Here is an 18,724-nt window from a genome sequence, read left to right on the forward strand (position 1 = left end):
GCCCAGGCGCAGTGATGGGGACAGCAGGCAGGCTGCTTGTCAAGCCAGAAGGGCTGTGATTCAGGTTTACACCCTCGCCAGAGTGTAAATAATTCTGTGTTGTTGATCATTGGTGTAACCTGGAAATCGCTGAAACAGCAGACACTCGGTGTGTCCACGCCAAGGCCCTGCCGGGCTTCGGCTAACGTAACCGCGGCCAAAATAGCTCTCCCATGGCCGTTTCCCAGATTTAGCACGTACTCGGAATCGCTTCCACCCGAGCCGGACCTCCTCTGCCTGTTCTCTTCTCAAGCAACTTTCTCGTGCCCTGCACTGTCTCCTTCTCCTGCCCTGAAGCAGGACACCAGCAGGCAGCCCAGGAGTGCCCGTGAAGCAGCCTAACCCTGACCCTGCCCAAAAGCATGAGGAACGCACGGAGCTCAGTGTGAAAGCAAAGCAAATTCACAAGGAAAAGAATCCTCCCTTGTCCCATAAATCTAACTAATTTAATTTTTGTGTATTCCCTTCCAGGTCTCGTGTTCACACATGTGTGTCCGCGAAATCCGAGTGTCGGGTCTTCCTTATGCCGCGTTTTCATCAAATAGTAAATTATGGTGCCATAGTGCTCTGACTACTTGCTGTGCTGTCCTGTGGGCATGCCATGATCTAGTTCATCGTCCGTACTGACTTTTCACACTGAATTCTTTTTTTTAAAGATTTTATTTATTTATTTGACAGAGAGAGAGAGAGATCACAAGTAGGCAGAGAGTGAGAGGGGAAGCAGGCTCCCTGCTGAGCAGAGAGCCCGATGCGGGGCTCGATCCCAGGACCCTGAGATCATGACCGGAGCCGAAGGCAGAGGCTTTAACCCACTGAGCCACCCAGGCGCCCCTTCACACTGAATTCTTAATGAATTCGGAATCTAGCTTCCCGGCACGCAGTAAATCAGAGACAACAAAACGCCAGATTAGAGAAATGAAGAATGATGTTGGGAGCACTGGCTCAGGAACTGGCACACAGTAAATATTCACTAATGAAGAGATGGTTGGATGGATGGACAGACAGACAGACAGACAAGTGGAGGAAAGATGAGCTAACTGCAAAGTGAAGATAAAAGTTAACAACAGTAGAGAAGTGTGCAGGGTATTGGAACCCAGGATGGTGATGAGCGCTCAAAATCATTATGGTATATGGACCATAGTGGACCTTAGAAATAACCTTTGTACAGGCAAGGAAAGAGGCCCAAAGAGATGAATGAATTGTCAGAGATCCCACTGCAAGTTGATGGCAGAACAAGGCCCTAACACCACACATCCTGATCTTCTAGAGTTCAAGAGGTTTAAATATGGTGGACCTGAGCCTCCACTGCACCCTCTGCCTACCGGCCCCTCCCCACCACATACTGCTAGTGAAGAGGAGAGGCCCAGGCTAGAGTCATAGTAGGAACAAAGGGCACCTCCAGGAGCCAGGGACACTGGATGCCAACTCTTGGGTGACTCCTGCCCTGGTGCCCGCCGGGACAAACACAGACTCTCTCTGGAGAGGAGCATCTCTAATTTAGGTCCTCAGGATTCCAAACTTCAGCAAAAAATGAGCTCACAACAACTAACCACCAAATACTGATGGAAACAAGGCCCTGTTGAATGGGAGTCATCATGAGCAATGACCAATGTGGCCCTGGCCTGGCCTTTGTCTAGAGCCACCGTCTATCTCTAGCCAGGCTCCCTCCTGCTTCATCCCATGCCAGCCGGCCTCCACACGTCACCATGGCTTTCCAGGACCTTTCTACAACTTTGCTGTTCCACTATTCCCTTCTATTTGTAACATAAGGTCCACGCTCCTTAGCATGGCACAAAAGGTCCTTCACAATGGAATTCCAATGCCCCTTTCCAGATTCATCTCTTCCCACCCCACACTCCTCACCCAACCAACCCCCTACTATCCTATGTTGGACAACATCCCTGAATAGGTCATCTAATTTCTTGCCATCCTGCCCTTGTACATGCTGTTCCCTCCTCCTAGAATGTCTTTCCCTATCTTCTCCAACGGCAAATCCCTAGCTAGTCCCTTTCTGATGGCAGCACCCGCGTCACCCCCTCTGTGAAGCTCCTCAGACTTCCCCAAAGTTAGTCACTGCTGCCTTTAAATTTGCTTCATAATATTCCTGATGGTCACAGAAGGCAGAAAGTTGTTGGTAGTAAATTCTTCAGCACTTGGCTCACTGAGGTTATTCAGGCCATAATTTATTGAGGCAATACAGAATAAATCAATAGCTTTGGAATCAGATACACCTAAGTTCCAATCTTGTCTCTATCATTTCCTAGCTTTATGACCTAAGGAAGCTGCTTCATTTTTCTGAGCCTGGGCCTGAGTGGAAAATGTAAATAATAAATGTAAATAAATGCAAATAATAAATGTAAATAAATAAATGTAAAATGAGGGGTGCCTAGGTGGCTCAGTGGGTTAAAGCCTCTGCCTTCGGCTCGGGTCATGATCCCAGGGTCCTGGGATCGAGCCCCACATCAGGCTCTCTGCTCAGCGGGGAGCCTGCTTCCTCCCCTCTCTCTGTCTGCCTCTCTGCCTACCTGTAATCTCTGTCAAATAAATAAATAAAATCTTTAAAAAAATGTAAAATGAAAATAATAAATCCTACCACCTAGAACCTAGAGCCCTTTTTCCCTTTCATCCCATGGCAGACATCACGAATCAGTCACTGCACTCTTCCCACGGAGTCCAGACCAGCACTGGAATCCTCACTGTGGGCTCCATCAGTCCCTGTCAAACTCGCAGAACTGGTGAGCACAATACCTACTTCTCACTTCAGTCTTGGAGTAAACGAAACACCACAGATAAAGTATTCACACACAGTTAAGTACAGGCCCTCAATAAATAGTACATATTACTACTTATTTCCTCAAGTCTAAGGTTAATGCATTACTGACGTAACATGCTTCAGGAAGTGAGGAGAAATATTATCATATTAAATAGATCGTTAACTATAGGTAATGGTTTCATTCCCTACGCTACGATACACTATGATTTCAGAGACGAGCATGAAGAAAAGGCGAGTCTTCTCAACGGAGAAAACCCAGTGAGATTACGGGAAGAATGAGCCTCAGATGGCGATGCTGAGGGCTCCAGAGGGCTCTCTGAGGTTGTGTGTCAGCGCTCCACTGTGCACATGAGTGTGGGTCCCAGGAACCCCCGGCGCCCCGGCTGCCGTGCTCCTGGCCTGATCCCTGCCTCGGCCTGGAGCTGGGACCTGGGACCGTGAGCTCAGCACCCAGACCCACCCCCAGAAGCAGGATGGGCCTGTCATGGCCTCGCTGCTTTTTCTTTCTTTTTTTTCAATTGTGGTAAAAATACACACAACACAAAATTTGCCATTTGGGGGCGCCTGGGTGGCTCAGTGGTTTAAGCCGCTGCCTTCGGCTCAGGTCATGATCTCAGGGTCCTGGGATCGAGTCCCGCATCGGGCTCTCTGCTCGGCAGGGAGCCTGCTTCCCTCTCACTCTCTCTGCCTGCCTCTCTGCCTACTTGTATCTCTCTCTGTCAAATAAATAAATAAAATCTTTAAAAAAAAAAAAAAATTTGCCATTTGGGCCATTTTAAGTGTACAGTTCAGGGGCATCCATGAGCACAATATTGTGCAACTCTCACCACTCTCGGGCTCTAAAGTGCTTCGTCACCCCCGAACAGGAACTCACTACCCACTGAACAAGACTTCCCCACGTGCTCCTGCTCCCGGCACCCAGAAGCCTCCTCTCCCCTGCCTCTACCTGGGGAGTCGACCATTCTGTACCCCATGTCAGCGGAATCAGACAACATCTGTCCTTCCACGTCCGGCTGACGTCCCTCAGCATGTCACCAAGGCCTGGCTGTGTTTGTAACAGAGCCAGGCTTTCCTTCCTTCTTTCCTTCCTACAGCTGGAAAACACCCCATTGTACGTGGACACCATCTTTTGTCCAACAACTCGAGCTGCCTCTGCTTTTTGACTACTGTGTGAAGGATACTGCTATGTGCCCGGGTGTACGAGTTTTCTATTGTGAGAATCTGCTTCCAATTATCTGGGAAAGACGCTTAGGAGTGGATTTGCTGGGTCACAGGGTAATTCCACATTTAGCCTTTTGAGGAACTGAACATCCTGCCTTTTACAACCCCACACGGTCCTGCCAGCTGAAAGGCTCTGGAAGCAATCCTGCATCGCATACAGCACTTCCTGGGGGGGCAGTAAATGTCCAGAGCTCTTCCCCCACCCTGTGAAGTCAGAGGCTCCAGAGAGGAGCCATGCTTAAGAGCATGGGCTTCCGAGCCAGAAGATTCTGGCCCCTACCAGCTGTGCAGCTTTGGGCAAACTTCTCACGTTTTCTGGGCCTGTTTCCTCATGTATAAAATGGGGATCACTGTGCCCACGTTGAGGGAAGGCTGTGAGGATTAGGTCAGCTGACGCAGTCCACAAGGGCATTACTCCTCGTAGGACTGCTTAGGAAGAATGGTCCTCCAGCCCCACAGCTGGGACTGAGGAAACACAACGTGTAAGGGTCTGAGATGGGCGCTGCTTGAAGGTCATGAGCTTGCCTAGCTTCAGGGTAAAAGCCATCCACTCTGCCAGCTCGGGAGGTGGGGGAGGGGTCTTCCTCGGAATCCAAGCTCTGTTGAAATCCAAAAAGGCCTCAAGAACTGGCCCAAGGTTACTTACAGGTGAGACAAGGAGGTCACGTCTGTGAAGATGCCCTCTTGGAGGGTGGAGATGTCATTGCCATGCAGGGACCTGAGGAGAGAAGAGGCCGTTGGTGACTCACCCAGGGGCAGAGACCCGAGAACTGATGGAGGCGTGTGTCGAGCTCCTCCATGGGTCTGTCATGGCCAGAGGGAGACGGCCCTCAGCTCAGAGACCTGGCCCCGCCGGCCACTGGCAAGGGAGAGGGAGCCCCCTCACAACCCAAGTAGACGACCCCGTGCCCCAGCCCTCCTGGAGGGCTTGTTTTGGCCAGCACAAATAACTCAAAGCTCCATTTCTGTTTACACGGCCAATGGAACGTGTGCGGCCCCGTGCCCGCCCTCCCTTGGCTGGTGAGCCCGATGTGTAGGCTCCCCCTGGGTGAACAGGTTACCATGGCCAGCCATAGGCTGAGGGTAAAGAATGTCCCCTTGTCCCAGGCTCGGCTGCCGGGGGTGGGTCCCATGCACGAATCGTCAAGGGGCCTTCCTAACAGGCGTGACAGCGGGCTTTGATCACAGGGCAAAAACTTCCCAGTGGGAATTCTTAGAAAATGTTCACAAGTCTCTTGCAAACATTCTCCACCTGAACCGGAAACTCACAGGCAAACAAGGAGCCACCTTATGTTCGACGGCACTCCCCCAACACACTGCTCCCCCAAACACAATGTGGGGCGGATCACAACCCTCCATTTCTCAGTTTCCCATTCGTTCTTCAGCCTCCGGGGGCCTTGAATGAGCACCGGCAGGTCTGCTATCTCAGGACACGATTGGCCCTGCTGGGGCCACACACATGGAGACATGTCTGCCCACAGGGTGGATCACAGCCCCCCCCACCCCCCACCATGGGCTGGATTTTCATGGAGGAATGAAGAGCGGGGAGACTTACAGCAGGCGCAGAGAGCGCAGCCCCTGGAAGGCCAGAGGAGGGATGCACTGGAGGGCGTTGTAGCTCAGGATCCTGTGAGAAGAGAAGGATGAGGGACAACCGGAGGTTGGAGCGTGGGGGACCAGGACAGGGAGGGGACGGCGCCAACTTAGGGACTGGGCCCCTGCAGGCTGGCTGCAGGGGGTGGGGTGTTGCTCAGCAGCAAAATGAGGGAGGCCTGAGCATGGGAGGGGGCACAGGCTGAGCCCCAGGCTAGTAAGTCCTGTGACCCGGCCACGTGCCCCAGCCCTTCCGTGCCTCCATCAGTTCCCTCGGCTGCAGAGCAGGGACAAAAATGATGACAACTTGGTAGGGCTTTCCTGTGGGTAAGGGGAAATGGCCCAGGTGAAGTCTTCACCGCGCCATGCCCAGGCTCCCCGTGAGTCTTCGGTGAGGACACTGGGCACACTCCCCTGCAGAGGCTGCCCCAGTGATGGCCGGAGTTGGTGTCCCTGTTAAGTTGTCCCCTGACCAGTCCCAGCCTCACTCCGGGAAACGACAGGTGAGGTCTGGGCCCACCTAGTGATGTGCTGTTAAGAAGCTGTGATGGGGGCGCCTGGGTGGCTCAGTGGGTTAAGCCTCTGCCTTCGGCTCAGGTCATGATCTGATCTCAGGGTCCTGGGATCAAAACCCACATCGGGCTCCCTGCTCAGCAGGGAATATGTTCCTCCCTCTGTTCTCTCCCTCTCCCTCTCTCAAATAAATAAATAAAATGTTAAAAAAAAAAAAAAAAGAAGAACAAGAACAAGAAGACAAAGAAGAAGCTGTGATGGTGTTGGGAAGGGGCTGTGACCCCCACCCCCATCATAAAGATGGGGACTGAGGCCCTACAGGGAGAGAGAACTTCCCCAGGATGCTGTAATTAAGTCCCTAAGCTGGCTTTCTAAGTCACCTTCTCAGCTTCCTGGGTCCACAGGCTACATCACTCTCCCCCCTAAGGCTTCCAAATGAATGAATGAGCAAGGGCAGACAGGCAGGTTGATGGTAAAGGAAACAACTCTCACGACAGCCCCACAGGTCCGTCAGCGGACAGACAGATATGGAGCCATACAGTGGGAGACCACCGCTCACTGACCAGGAGCAGGGAGCCACCCCATGCAGGGACAGGGAGGAAGGTCAGAGTAACTATGCTGCTGCAGAAGCCAAACAAGAGAGAGAGGACTGTGGGAGGAGTCCCTTCATGTAAAACTCCAGGTGGTTCACACTCGTCCATAGACGTCTGGGTGGGCGGTGCTGGGGGCAGGAGTGGCAGAGGAAGGGCTGTCACAGGGCGCGAGGAGAGAAACTTCTGGGGGTGATGGAAGAGGTCACTGCATGGATTGCGGTGATGGTTCCGTGGATGGAAACATAAGTCAGGCTGTAGCCACCTGTGGGCTTTCAGTGAGTACAACTGGCTTTCCTAAAATAATGAGAGTGAGGAGATGCTCCTGTCCCAGGGACGGGCTCTGTGTCCCCTTGCAGGGGCCAGAATCACTGAGAGCAGGACTGCCCAGCCTCGGCACTATGGACAACTCGTTGTTGGTGTTTAGCAGCAAAACCCTGGCCAGTGGCTCCCTCTGGCCCCCTCCAGCCATGACCCGCCCCCCCCCAAAGTGTTTCCAATGTGACCAAATGTTCCCAAGGGGGCAGAATCAGCCCAGCTGACGGCAGCTTCAACACTGGCTCAGGAAGACTGACAGGGGACCCGGCTGATGTTAGACCCCACAGCAAATAAGCACAGGTGCGGAAACAGCATTTCATGGCCTCAAGCCCAGTCCTGCTCCTGGGGGGTCTGGCTGGCTCATGACCTTGCTTTTCTGGGTCTTGGCTCAATATAAGGTTCAAAAATGGGCAAAATAAAACTTCCTTGTATGGACGTGCATATGTAGATGGCGAGACTGTAAAGAAAATCAAAGAGTGATTGCCATAAAGGTCAGGCGAGGCACAGTCTGGAGATGGGAGGAAGGGGAAGGATCAGGAAGGGATGGGGGGACTTTGGGGTGTTGCGTTCTATTTTTTTCCTTAGGTATTCACATATGGGCCAGCTTTATGACTATTTGTTAAATGGTACATTTATATTTTTTGCATTTTCTGTAGGACTGCTATATTTCCCTTAAATAAAAAATTTGGTTCTTTTCTTTCCGGCTGGCAGGCCCTGGCACACTCCCCAGGGTGATGCCGCCGGTGCCAGCAGGGCTCGGGGGATGTCTCAGTGGCCAGAGCGCTTGTGCCCTTCCTCTGCCTCCCCGCCCCGGGACTCACAGGGTGGTGAGCTGGCTCATGTTGGTGAAGGAGGAATTACTTAAGGAGCTGATCTTGTTGTTACTCAAGTCCCTGGAAGACAAAAATACATTGTTTAGAAAGGAAGAACTCTAGCCTGCTCTCAGCTATGGGCTCCTCCCCTCCCCCACTCTGCCCACGGAGGCCCTCCCTCCACCAGGTGGCAGCTGGTGGGGGCAGGAGGGGTAGAGAGGGGCATTGGGTGCACAACTAGCTCCAGTGCTCTGTTCTGCTCCCCGAACCCCCACTCCATCTCCAGGGCTGCCTGTCTCCATTTCCTTACCCCCACCCCAGGCTTCTGCCCCCTTCCTCCCTGGAAATGCTCCCACCAAGGAGACGGGCTGCCTCTGAACTACCAGATCTAGTGGGTTCTGGGCTTTCTCCTCTTGCTAGCACTTAGCTAGCGCCTTCCTAGCCCTGCCACAATCCAGTGGGGAGACAGTAACCACCGTTTTTCAAATGAAAACACGAGGTCTCAGATGAAGCCCGTCCAAGGTCACAGCTGACACCCCTCTTCTCAAACTTCTTGCCTCCCCATCTTTCCTTCCTCGGACCCAGACTCCCTTCCCACACTTCCCTCCACCTCCTTGGCCACACCTCCTTAGTCTCTTAGGGAAGCTTCTTTCCCAGCCAACCCTGCCTTCAGCCCCTCTCCGCATAGCCCACTCTGGGAGCCTCAGGGGACAGGGCTGAGTGCTCTAGGCTTCCCTCCCCACAACAGGCAACAGTGCTCTCCTCTGTGGGGCCAGCAGCCTGGCTTGTGAACTCTCCTCCAGAGACATTCCAAGTCCAGTCCACATCTTGGGCGTCTTCCTCCACCCACCCAGAAACATCAGCCCCCCCGCCCCCTCAGCCTCCTCCTCTCCTGCTCACTTGAGCCATCTCTCTCCCAGCTTCCGGCTCAGGTGTTCTCTCGTCTCTTACCTGCAGCTTTGCCCCCTTTCAACCCATCTTCCATGTGGCTGGGCACCACCACCATCCTTCTAGACACAAATCTGACCAAGTCACTTCCTTGCCAAATCCTGCAATGGCCCCCACTTGCCTAAAAAATTGGCCCAGACACCTGCTAAGTGCTCTGGGTTCTGGCCCATCTCTCCCTCACTGGCTCCCCCATGCCTGGCGTGGATTTGCTACCCTTCCTGAAATTCTCTTGCCCCTCTGCCCTTCTCTTGTTTCCTCTGCCCACTGGTGAGCTCTGCCTCCGCCCCAGCCCCCCACACTGAGTTGATCACCACCGGCCGCCCCCCCCCCACCCCACCACTTTGAGCCAGAGCCCTAATGTGCATTTCCCTCTGTTGGAACACTCATCAGTCCCATGACTTTGTGTGCCCCAAGACTCTCTCTGCATGCCCACCAGACCACCACTTTTGGGGGGAGGGCCATGACTTAGGGGCCTTTATATCTCCTCACTTCATCCCTCTCTTGGCTCAGGAAATATTTGTAACATGAAACCATATGCCCTACCTTCAACTTGCCTTCATGAACATTCTTCTAACTAATCTCATTCAAGACCAGTCCCTTGTTCTTAGGACCCCCTGAGGTTTTTCCCCTTAGCACTCAGCACACTGGGTGGCCCCTCCTTGTGATGGGCAAGGACTGGCCGCACATCGGTCCCGTCTCCCTCCCTCCCTCCCAGGTGTATCTGAGCCACCAGTGCAGCTGCCCCAAATCAGAGCGGAGAGAGGGTGTCTACGTCTTTGCTAATCTGTCACCGCCTCCGTCCCCTCCCCACCATGGGAACGGTCCAAACACATCTGCTAGGTCTTTAGCAAAGACAGATACACCAGAGCTTCGAGATGCTGGAAGCCAGTGCTACTCAGAGCAGCCGGTCCCTGAACCAAATGTCCCACAATCAGGAACTTCTACCAAAGTCCATATCACTTATGACACTGAAACACATGACGTAGTTTAGCTAATAGGTTTGTCAGTGAAGGAAGCAAGACATTGATTTACCTTCTGGTGCAAGTTTCTTATCTAGCTGTGGACCCATGACCAACAGTTCTCTAGGGACCCCTGGTCTATTTACCGCACCTGCAGAGCTCCGCTCCAAGCCCGACTGAGATGGAATGCCATCTGGTCTTCTTTTGGGGGAGAATCTGGCCAATGAGCAGACCAGGACAACTGAGGTGAAGTGTTAATTAGGCTGGAAGGCTAAGAGGAACTGAAGTTATTCTGAGGCTTATCTCATGTACTTTCGTGGGGTGAAATAACAGAAAAAGATGTTAGCCTAAATTCACAGACGTGAATTTGTAGCTGTCATCTTTCCTGTTTGGTCTGGGGACCATGCTGGAACTGAGAAGTTTCCCATCAGCCTCTTCTTCTCTGGCTCTCTCCTTTGCCAGGATGACCCTCGTTAGCAATCATTCTCAGCCCAGAGGGAGGCTTGGGGTGATGCGCTGGGCAGAAGTGGACAGGGTCCAACCCAAGGGAGCCGGGAACATGCCATTCCCAAGAACGACCACTAGGTGGCAACACAGCTCTATGCACGGACCTTCTAGGCGGGAAGGGGCAAAATTCAAAACCTGGTCAGCCCAGAGTGGGGTGGTAGGGAATCCCAGGAAACCTGGAGCCAGAGGGTTAGTTAGATACCAGGGGCTCCCTGGCCTCTGAGGCAGGCCTGGGATCCTCGAGAGACCTGGATACTCACACAAGCTGCAGGTACTTGAAGGTGGACAGCTGTCCCGGAACCAGTGTGAACTGATTGCCGTCCAAGTAGCTACAGGAGAGAACACAACCGTTAGTGGGCGCTGGGAAGCCTCCCTGCCCCAGCGGGCTTGCTGGCTCCTCTCCGCTTCTCTCCTCTCCTCCCCTCCCCTCTCCTCTCCTCCACGCAGGCCACACAACTGGTCCAGAATCGCTAACTGGAGGAGAAAACATACACTCTCTTAAGTACATGGGTAGGTGCCAGCCAAAGAACTTGGTAGAAGCCCTGAGACACAAAGCCTCCCTCGGCTTCCTGCCTTCCCCTGCTTCACCCTCTCAGCCTCCTCCTGTTGGTGGGCTACCCCCCCAACCTGCCCGGGGCTCACTGCTGGGCTCCTCACCCATCCCATACCCTCTCTGTCCCATGATTTTCCTGGCCAGACAGGCCTGATCTGCATATTAGTCCCTCCCAGGCCCACCTGCCAGGCCCCTCGCCAGCTAGCGGGGCCCCTGCTCCTGCTGGTAAAGTGCGTGAGGCTTGTCCTGTGGAAGCCCCAGACCCAGACAGGCCCAAACCTGAGCTCAGTGCTTTTACACCCAAACGGGCTTCCTCTGACTCCACCAGCATTGCACCCATGTCCTGCCCACCTAGGCTCAGGACCCTGATGGTGATGCTCTGACTCACTCAACAGTGCCCCAGGGCCACTGACTCTCCCGCCTCCTGGTCGCTGTGTTCCAGACTCACATCTCCCCCAAATACACACGATCACCCACACCTGGACTCCTGCAGCTGCCTCCATCTGTTCCCCCACCTTGGTCTCCCTTCTGGGACCCACTATATACACGACCTCCCAAGTTGTGGTCCTCAAAGCCAAGGCCACCAGAAATCCTAACACTCCTGAAGTTTCCCCTTGTCTGTGGGATGGTGCTTGGGATTCAAGATGCTGTGAAGGTCACCTACCTGCCCCCAGCCATCCTTGCTAAGCAGTGACCCAAGGACCAGGAGCTGAAACCACAGCTGGGCTCCCTGCCCGAGACCCCCACCAACCACAGCCCTCAGGATGGCCCGCCCCCAACCTCCAAAGATTCAGAGAGCAGCAAAACCAGGGCCTTACTCACTCTAACCCATCACTGTGTCACACAAAGTGACTTCCCACCCATCTTATGTGACCTTTTCAATGGGTCAATACACCCGTTGTTGATACATCCCAGTGGTCCCATTTGACAGCTGGGAAAACGAAGGCTTAGAGAAGTCAAGGGACCTTCCCAGCCTCTGCACTTCAGCAACCTCTGTCAAAGAAAGCAGGCTGTCCCCCCTGTCCCATTATGCTCAGGGTTGCTGTGAGGCACCAAGGAGAAAGCAGGTCACTAATGGGATGATAGAAAACTGGGCAAAGGACAGGGTGGCAGGCCACAGGACAAGGACAGCAGTGGTTAATGTGCTTGGGAGCAAAGAGCCTGCCTCGCTGGTAAAGATAGAAACACAAATGAAAACCTCACGTGCTCCTTGCAGAGGAAGAATAGCCCAGCCTGGCCAGGGGACGGACCACGTCCTCTTATTTGGGGGTGTCTGTTGAAGAAGCCCAGCTCTCCATCTCTGTGTGCCACACACACAGACATCTACACCCCCGTGTAAGCTCAGATACCACATCCAAATCAACAAAGAATTTAGCACCATGACGCCCAGAATTGATGGGGTGGGGGTGGGGAGGTAGTGGTGGGAGGAAGGCCATTTCCACACCCGGCCAGTAGGAGGTGCAAAGGCAAGGACTTTTCTGGAAGGCTGTTAATGCGAAAGGCAGCAAGAGTCCTAACAATGCATTATTCTTTAACTAGCAGCTTCCCTGAAGGGATAGTCGCCTTGGCACTATTTATAATAATACAATCTAGTAAAACACTGGAAACAACTCTCCAGCAAAGGGGGATTTGTTATGTAGATCATAGTGGAGTCACAGGGTGGAGTAGTATACGGCCAGCAAAAATGCACGTCTGTGGGAGCTTTCGTCGCAGAAGGGGACGCTGAGGAGGTGATGTGAAGTGGAAAACACACGTTACTTCTTATTTGAACAGCAGACACCAGCTGAGAGTGAGAAAGCAGCCACTGTGGGTGACTCAGGCTGGCGGGTGACTACAGGGGGTGTCACCCCAAAGCTCAAAGCCTCTTGGAACCCGTGTCTCCTGCAACACCCTAACTCCAAGCCCTAGTCAACCACTGTCCGTTCTCTGTCACCTTGTCCCCCCCGACGCCAGGCCTGGGGCTACTCACAGTTCTGTGACGTTCTTGGGGATGCCCTTGGGCAGGGCCTGGAGATGCTTGTTGCTACATCGGACCACCGTGTCGAGGCAGGAACATTCCTGGGGGCACTGGGGGCGGGGCAGGCAGCCCCCCTCCTCCTGGCCTGGGGAAGAAGGCCCGAAGCCACGTCAGTGAGGGGACAGGGCTTCTTAGGGCCTCGTGCGGCCGGGGCCCTGCTCCACGGTGCCTGGGAAGACCTTCTCCAACAGTCTCCCAGGCTCCAGGAAGTCTCCTCTTAGCTGTACCCCTTCCCCACCAGGAACAAAGCCCCCCGGGCCTGTTCTGAGGTTGAGATGGGTCTTGGGTCAATCTCCTGCCTCAGATCCGAAGTGGACGAAGGCACAACACAGAAGGAGGATGGCAACACACAGTTTCTTGAGCACCTACTGTGTGCCAGACACTATGCTGACATCATCTCTTTAACAGTGCACTAACAGGCCACTAGCTCCCCTAGAATGCAAGCACCAAGGACAGAGGCTGGTCTCTTCCTCTTCTTTGCTCCCAGAAGGAGCCCTGCCTCTGGAGCACAGCCTGGCACACAGTGGCCCTCAAAGCAGACCAGCTGACTGAACACATAAATGGATGTGTACTTTATTGAGGCCTGGAGAGGGTCCCTAACCTGCTCAGCTCCCAAGGCTGCTCAGAGGCATCGCAGGGTCCACCCCCATGTCCAGCCAACACAGAACAGGCTCCTATCACACGTCCTTCACGTATTCATCCATTCCTTCAGCAAATACTGCTGAGAGGCCGCTGCCTGCCTTCCCTTCTGACTGGGTGCAGGAAGACTAATAAGGACACTATGGCAGGAGTGGCTGAGGGCACTAGGTGACCGTGACGGTGGGGAGGCTGGCTGTGGGCAGGCACCGAGCAATATAGATGAATTCCCTGAGTCCTCAAACCAGCTCTCTGGCAGGCGTGCTATGAGCCCAATTTAGAGATGAGGAAACTGAGGGCAGAGGGGTAGGGTAACATGCCCCAGGTCCCCCTAGCCTGGAAGCGGTGGCACAGGACAGGAATTGAAGCCGGCCGCCACCAGAGCCTGCCTGCTCAGCCGCATTGTTCTCCCTCCCGGCAGCAACATCTCAAAACATCCCATCTTTCACCTCGAGGAAGTTCTCCTGTGGGGGTGAGCTGAAGAGAGCTGTCTGCCAGCATGTCCTGCCAGGCAGTGTGCGGCATGAGAGCAGAATTCTGGGAGCGTCCGAACACCAAGCAGCAGGGGTGGCTAAATCCATCCCGACACTCTCCAGACAATGAATTTCATGTCACAAATGTCTGCACAGACGGCACTGCATGACCCTAGGTGTGTCAGGTGTGTTCGCGTGCACACAAACACACACACACACACAGAGCAAAGCTCAGGAAGGTCATACAGTGAATCACACAGGAGTCATTCAGGGCTGGGAAGCAGGAGGGGGGACATAGTCATGATCTTTTTACTCTTTTGGATGGTCTGTGGTTGCTTTTGAAGGAAATGATGATGCCTCCCTTTGCAATAAGAAAAATAAAAAGAGGGGCCGCCTGGCGGGCTCAATTGGTTAAATGTCTGCCTATGGCTCAGGTCATGATCCTGGAGCCCCAGGATCAAGTCTAGGATCAAGTTCTGTGCCAGGCTCACCCAGACACGGGTGTGAGAAGTGACCAGGTTTCCCACAGGGAGGAGGGGGACCCGGGAAGCGACCCTACCCACTGCCCCTCACAGACACGGGGAAGCTGTGAGCCTGGAGTGCTGAGGCACAGCCAGGAGGCAGATCTGTCCCAGCGCATACTTCTATTAGAAACCACACTAACAGGTGAACTATGATTTTTCTCTGAGTGATGGAATAATAGGTAATGTTTATTTTCTTCTTTTATCCATAGTTCCCCATTTTTTAAACAATAAGCATATTATTGTTTTTAAAATCCCACGAAGCCACTGCCAGGCAAGGGTCAGTGCAGGATGAAGAGGGGGTCTCCCTGCTCTCCCCCCAACACACACACCGGAGCCCTCCTCTCCAGGGCTGCCAGCCCGCCTCTCCCCTCCTGCCCAGGAGCCCACAGCTTACCCTCCTCACACCTGAAGTCTGGGAAGGCCACGTCCTGTAGGGGGATCTGCCGCAGGAAGTCTGGGTTCTGGCACCGCGGGTTCCCGGTCACGATCTTCCTCCTCCGCAGCCAGTTGCCCAGCCAGGCCAGCTGGCAGTTGCAGTTGAAAGGGTTGGCCAGAAGGTTTCTGGAAGAGGTGGCCGTGTGACCAGCAATACACCCTGCCAGGCACGGTTTCCCTGCAGAGCCCTCTCGCGCTTCCGCGGACAGGCCACGCCGCCACACAGCCACCCGGGGCTCCCTCCCAGACGGCCAGCACTTATGAAGACATGGCACCCGGACACAGTGGGACCCTGGGGACCACGAGCGCCTGACACCCCCCCAGTGAGTAACAACATCAGGAGGGCAGGTGGCTGCCAGGGAGCGGACGCTGCTGCCAGAGCCCCAGGCCCGCCCGCCCTCCCTTCCGGCCGGACTTACAGTGTGGAGAGGGCCTGGAGGGTGTCGAAGGCCCCAGGCGAGATGGTGGCGATCTGGTTGTCATAGAGCGAGAGGAGGCGGACATTGCGCAGGCCCGTGAAGCTGTCATTGTGGATGCAGCTGATGCGGTTGTTCCTCAGCATCCTGGGGGGCGGGAAGGGGACAGCCCCCACTGTGCCCTGCTGCCATCCAGCTGCCCGCACTGTGCCCCCCCAAAGGTCCCCCCCAAAGTCTCCTCTCAAGGCAGTAGCCGAGATGGAGGACTGCAGCACCAGGACTCCCTGCACCTGTGCTCCCCTCCGCACCCTCCCCCCAGATGCTCCCCTGTCCATCCTGCCACCGCCTTCACTTCCTGGGTGCCCAAGGCACCGCCAGGCCAGCTCCACATTCACCCCCAGGGACATTTGCTTAAAACCTACACCTGGTTGTGTTCCTGTCCAGCCTGAAGCCCCAGGGGTGCCCGTACTGCCCACAGAATAACGTCTCCCCACTTTACTGTGACCTGGGGGAGCCCGTCTGACACAGGCCTGGACAAGCATCTGCCCACTTTCTAAGAGAGAGACACACCTGCCCTCATCTGGCCTGTAGGCGTGCCATCTGGGCCTGCATGACCATGCCCTGGCTGTGGTTTCCTTCTAGAATGACTCCTTTCCTCACGTATGTCTGTGAAAGTCTCTGTTCACCCTCAAAAACCTGGTTCAATCCCCCCCACACAAACGAAACCAAGATTGACCCAGGATAGGCAACTCCCAAAGAAATTAAAATGGCTTATGAAAGTTGATAAAAAATGTTTAAACGTGCTGGTCATCAAGGACACATAAGCACATTGAGTCTTTGCCTGACAAACAGCAAAATAAATAAAAATATAATAATAATGCCCAGGGTCATCATGGGGGGATGGGCACTTTGACACTTGGGCTGGCAGGAGAGTGAATGGGAGCCTCCCTGGAAGCGACAGACACCAAGGACCCTGAGAGGGCCCTTCATGCTTTTTTCCAGCCAGGCTTCTTCTAGGAATTTAGCAAAAGGGAAGAATCCTGGAGGGGCACAGAATTTCGTGATAAAGATATCAATCAAACATTGCTTATAACAAAAATTAAAATAGCCTAAATTTCCAGTAATTACATAATACATAATCCTTCAAAATAATGTTGTAAAGGAAATTTTAATGATACGTACAGGTGCTCGCGTTGTGTTTAAGGACAGAGCAGGTCACTGAATAAAATGGATTCTAGGATTCTGTTCAGAAATAGCTACATGGAAGCATCCCGTGTGCGGTGCACGGGTGTGTGTGAATGCCAACATACCTGGGGGTACACGAGACCAGAAAGGTGGCTGCTTGCCACCCGCGGTAACAGCGGTCACTTGTGTGTGGTGGCGAGGTTCTGGCCTTTCTCTGGTGCCTGCACTGTGGCTCCCGTGTGCTGCTCTGCCCCAGCTCTGCCCCAGCACCCCACTGCCCCTCTCCTCCATCCCCCCGTCCCCCTCCAAGCCTCCCTCAAGGGGACCCCGAGTGCTAAAGAGCCCACAACACCCTCATTCAAGACAACCTGGCCAGGGTGAGGACAAGCGGGGCAGCTCTGTAAGCACAGCCTGGGAAAGCAGCCCCAACCGATTCGCATGTGACGAAAGCAAGTGGCGAAACACAACACAAAAGGAATCCCCGTTTGGTAAAACAAGCCAACAGAAAAACACAGAAAGCCACAGGGAATCCCTTCAAGTATTCATTTCCTTTACATGAATCCCACGGGATGTGCTCGGGAATCAGATTGCTAGCCCTACAGCCGGGCCGGGGGGATGGAAACCCAGCCAGGCGGCGTTAGGAGCTGTTCTGCCCAACGTGGTAGCCATCAGCCACATATAGCTGTGGATGATTAAGATGAAATGAAATTCAGAATTTTGTGTCTTAGTGGTGCTAGCCACACGTCAGGAACTCCAGAGCTACCCGTGGCTACTGACTGGACAGCACGGTCTACTGCACACTCGGAAGGTCTACTGGTCATCAGAAGGCTGGCGCTGTCTGGGTGGAGAGAGGGTGCTCCCTGAGGGATGAGCCCAGGATCCTACTTGAGTCCTGACGTCTGGTCAGCTCTGGCCAGGCTCTGGGTCACAGGATCCCAGAATTTCAGAGACGACGGGCCCTCCCAGCTCCCCCATCTGTGCTGGCTGAGTCTCCTCAGCCATGTGCCCCTTGGGGCCACCCAGCCCTCCTGCCTCCATCCCTGCTGGCCACTCCTGAATGAACACACGGGGGAGCTCTTGCAGCCTGACTGGAGGGCAGCTAGAGGGGAACACCCAACGGGGCCCACCTCCGCTCACCCCTTCACGGGGCATCGACCCCACCCCCTGGGTGACATCTGATCACCGGCCCCACCGGCCCTACCGCAGACAGGGTCCCCAGCTGTCCCTCGCCCACTGCAAGCTGGGGTTAGGGGAAGAGGGAGTCTCTCGTCCTCTCAGTGCAGATGCCCATACTCTGGCTTTGGTTTGCCTGGGGCAGACCGGCCCTGCTCCCTGGACTGCACACTCACAGGGTCCTCAGGCCATCCAGACCTCGGAACATGCCACTCCGGATGGACTCCAGCTGGTTGGCGGTCAGGTGCAGCTCGCTCACAGAGGCTGCGCCCTCGAAGGCCCCATCTTCAATTTCCGACACCTTGTTGTTGCTCAGATTGCTGGATGGGAGGCAGCAGTGGGATGATGGAGCTGAGGATCCCCGCCCCCTGACCCCGCCTTCCAGTACCCACCCCCTGCACAGGAGCCCTGCCTCCCCGCTGGGAGCACCCCCACACCCAGGATCTCCCTTCTCCCTCCCCAGCCGGAGTCCTCACTGCCACCTCCCGCCAATGGGTAACTCACATCTTCTTCAGATGAGTGAGTTTTTTAAATATCCCAGTGGCCTCCAGGATGGAAATCTCATTGTTGTTTAATCGTCTGTAAGAGGCAATGAAGAGAATTCACACATTCATAAATGACAGACATGAGAGCATCTTCTAAATTGAGATTATTTGGGACTCAAAAAGGGTTCCCAGAATTTATCTGGCAAGGCAAGCGGATCCTATTTCAAAGGAAGGATGGATAGGCATACTGGGGGCTATTTTTAACATGGCATTAAAAATGCCACGAAAATGTACCTACACAAATGACAGGCATGTGTAGCTATTCACAGATGCGCGCGCACGTGAGCACAAATTTACATTTTTTAAAGAAAGAAAACAGCTGAAGGATGGCTTAAGAGCCAACTTGGTCTGATGGGATCATATCCCCCAGAAGAAGGCAAAAGCATGCCGACCTGCCCGTGGGCCCGAGATTTCTTTGAGGGTCTGAGGCTGTGATTGGGAGCAGAGGGGCTGTGGGGGGCGGGGGGGGGGAGCCTCTCCCTGCCACACCCGCA

General features: G+C 54.2%; 1 protein-coding gene across 1 annotated transcript in view; it reads right to left on the reverse strand.

The window, feature by feature from the left end:
• The window catches only part of SLIT1 (slit guidance ligand 1), a 164,771-nt gene that overhangs the window by 18,538 nt on the left and 127,509 nt on the right, over window positions 1-18,724 (reverse strand). The window contains exons 17-25 of the mRNA XM_046027075.1: window positions 18,190-18,264; window positions 17,862-18,005; window positions 15,331-15,474; window positions 14,871-15,037; window positions 12,796-12,928; window positions 10,534-10,602; window positions 7,869-7,940; window positions 5,589-5,660; window positions 4,680-4,751 (exon numbers count right to left, since the gene is read on the reverse strand). Of these exons, the coding sequence (XP_045883031.1) occupies window positions 4,680-4,751; window positions 5,589-5,660; window positions 7,869-7,940; window positions 10,534-10,602; window positions 12,796-12,928; window positions 14,871-15,037; window positions 15,331-15,474; window positions 17,862-18,005; window positions 18,190-18,264 (948 nt within the window). The remainder of the gene's footprint in view (window positions 1-4,679; window positions 4,752-5,588; window positions 5,661-7,868; window positions 7,941-10,533; window positions 10,603-12,795; window positions 12,929-14,870; window positions 15,038-15,330; window positions 15,475-17,861; window positions 18,006-18,189; window positions 18,265-18,724) is intronic.

The sequence above is a fragment of the Meles meles genome, chromosome 13 (genome assembly GCF_922984935.1).
Source record: "Meles meles chromosome 13, mMelMel3.1 paternal haplotype, whole genome shotgun sequence".
Classification (NCBI taxonomy): Eukaryota; Metazoa; Chordata; class Mammalia; order Carnivora; family Mustelidae; genus Meles; species Meles meles.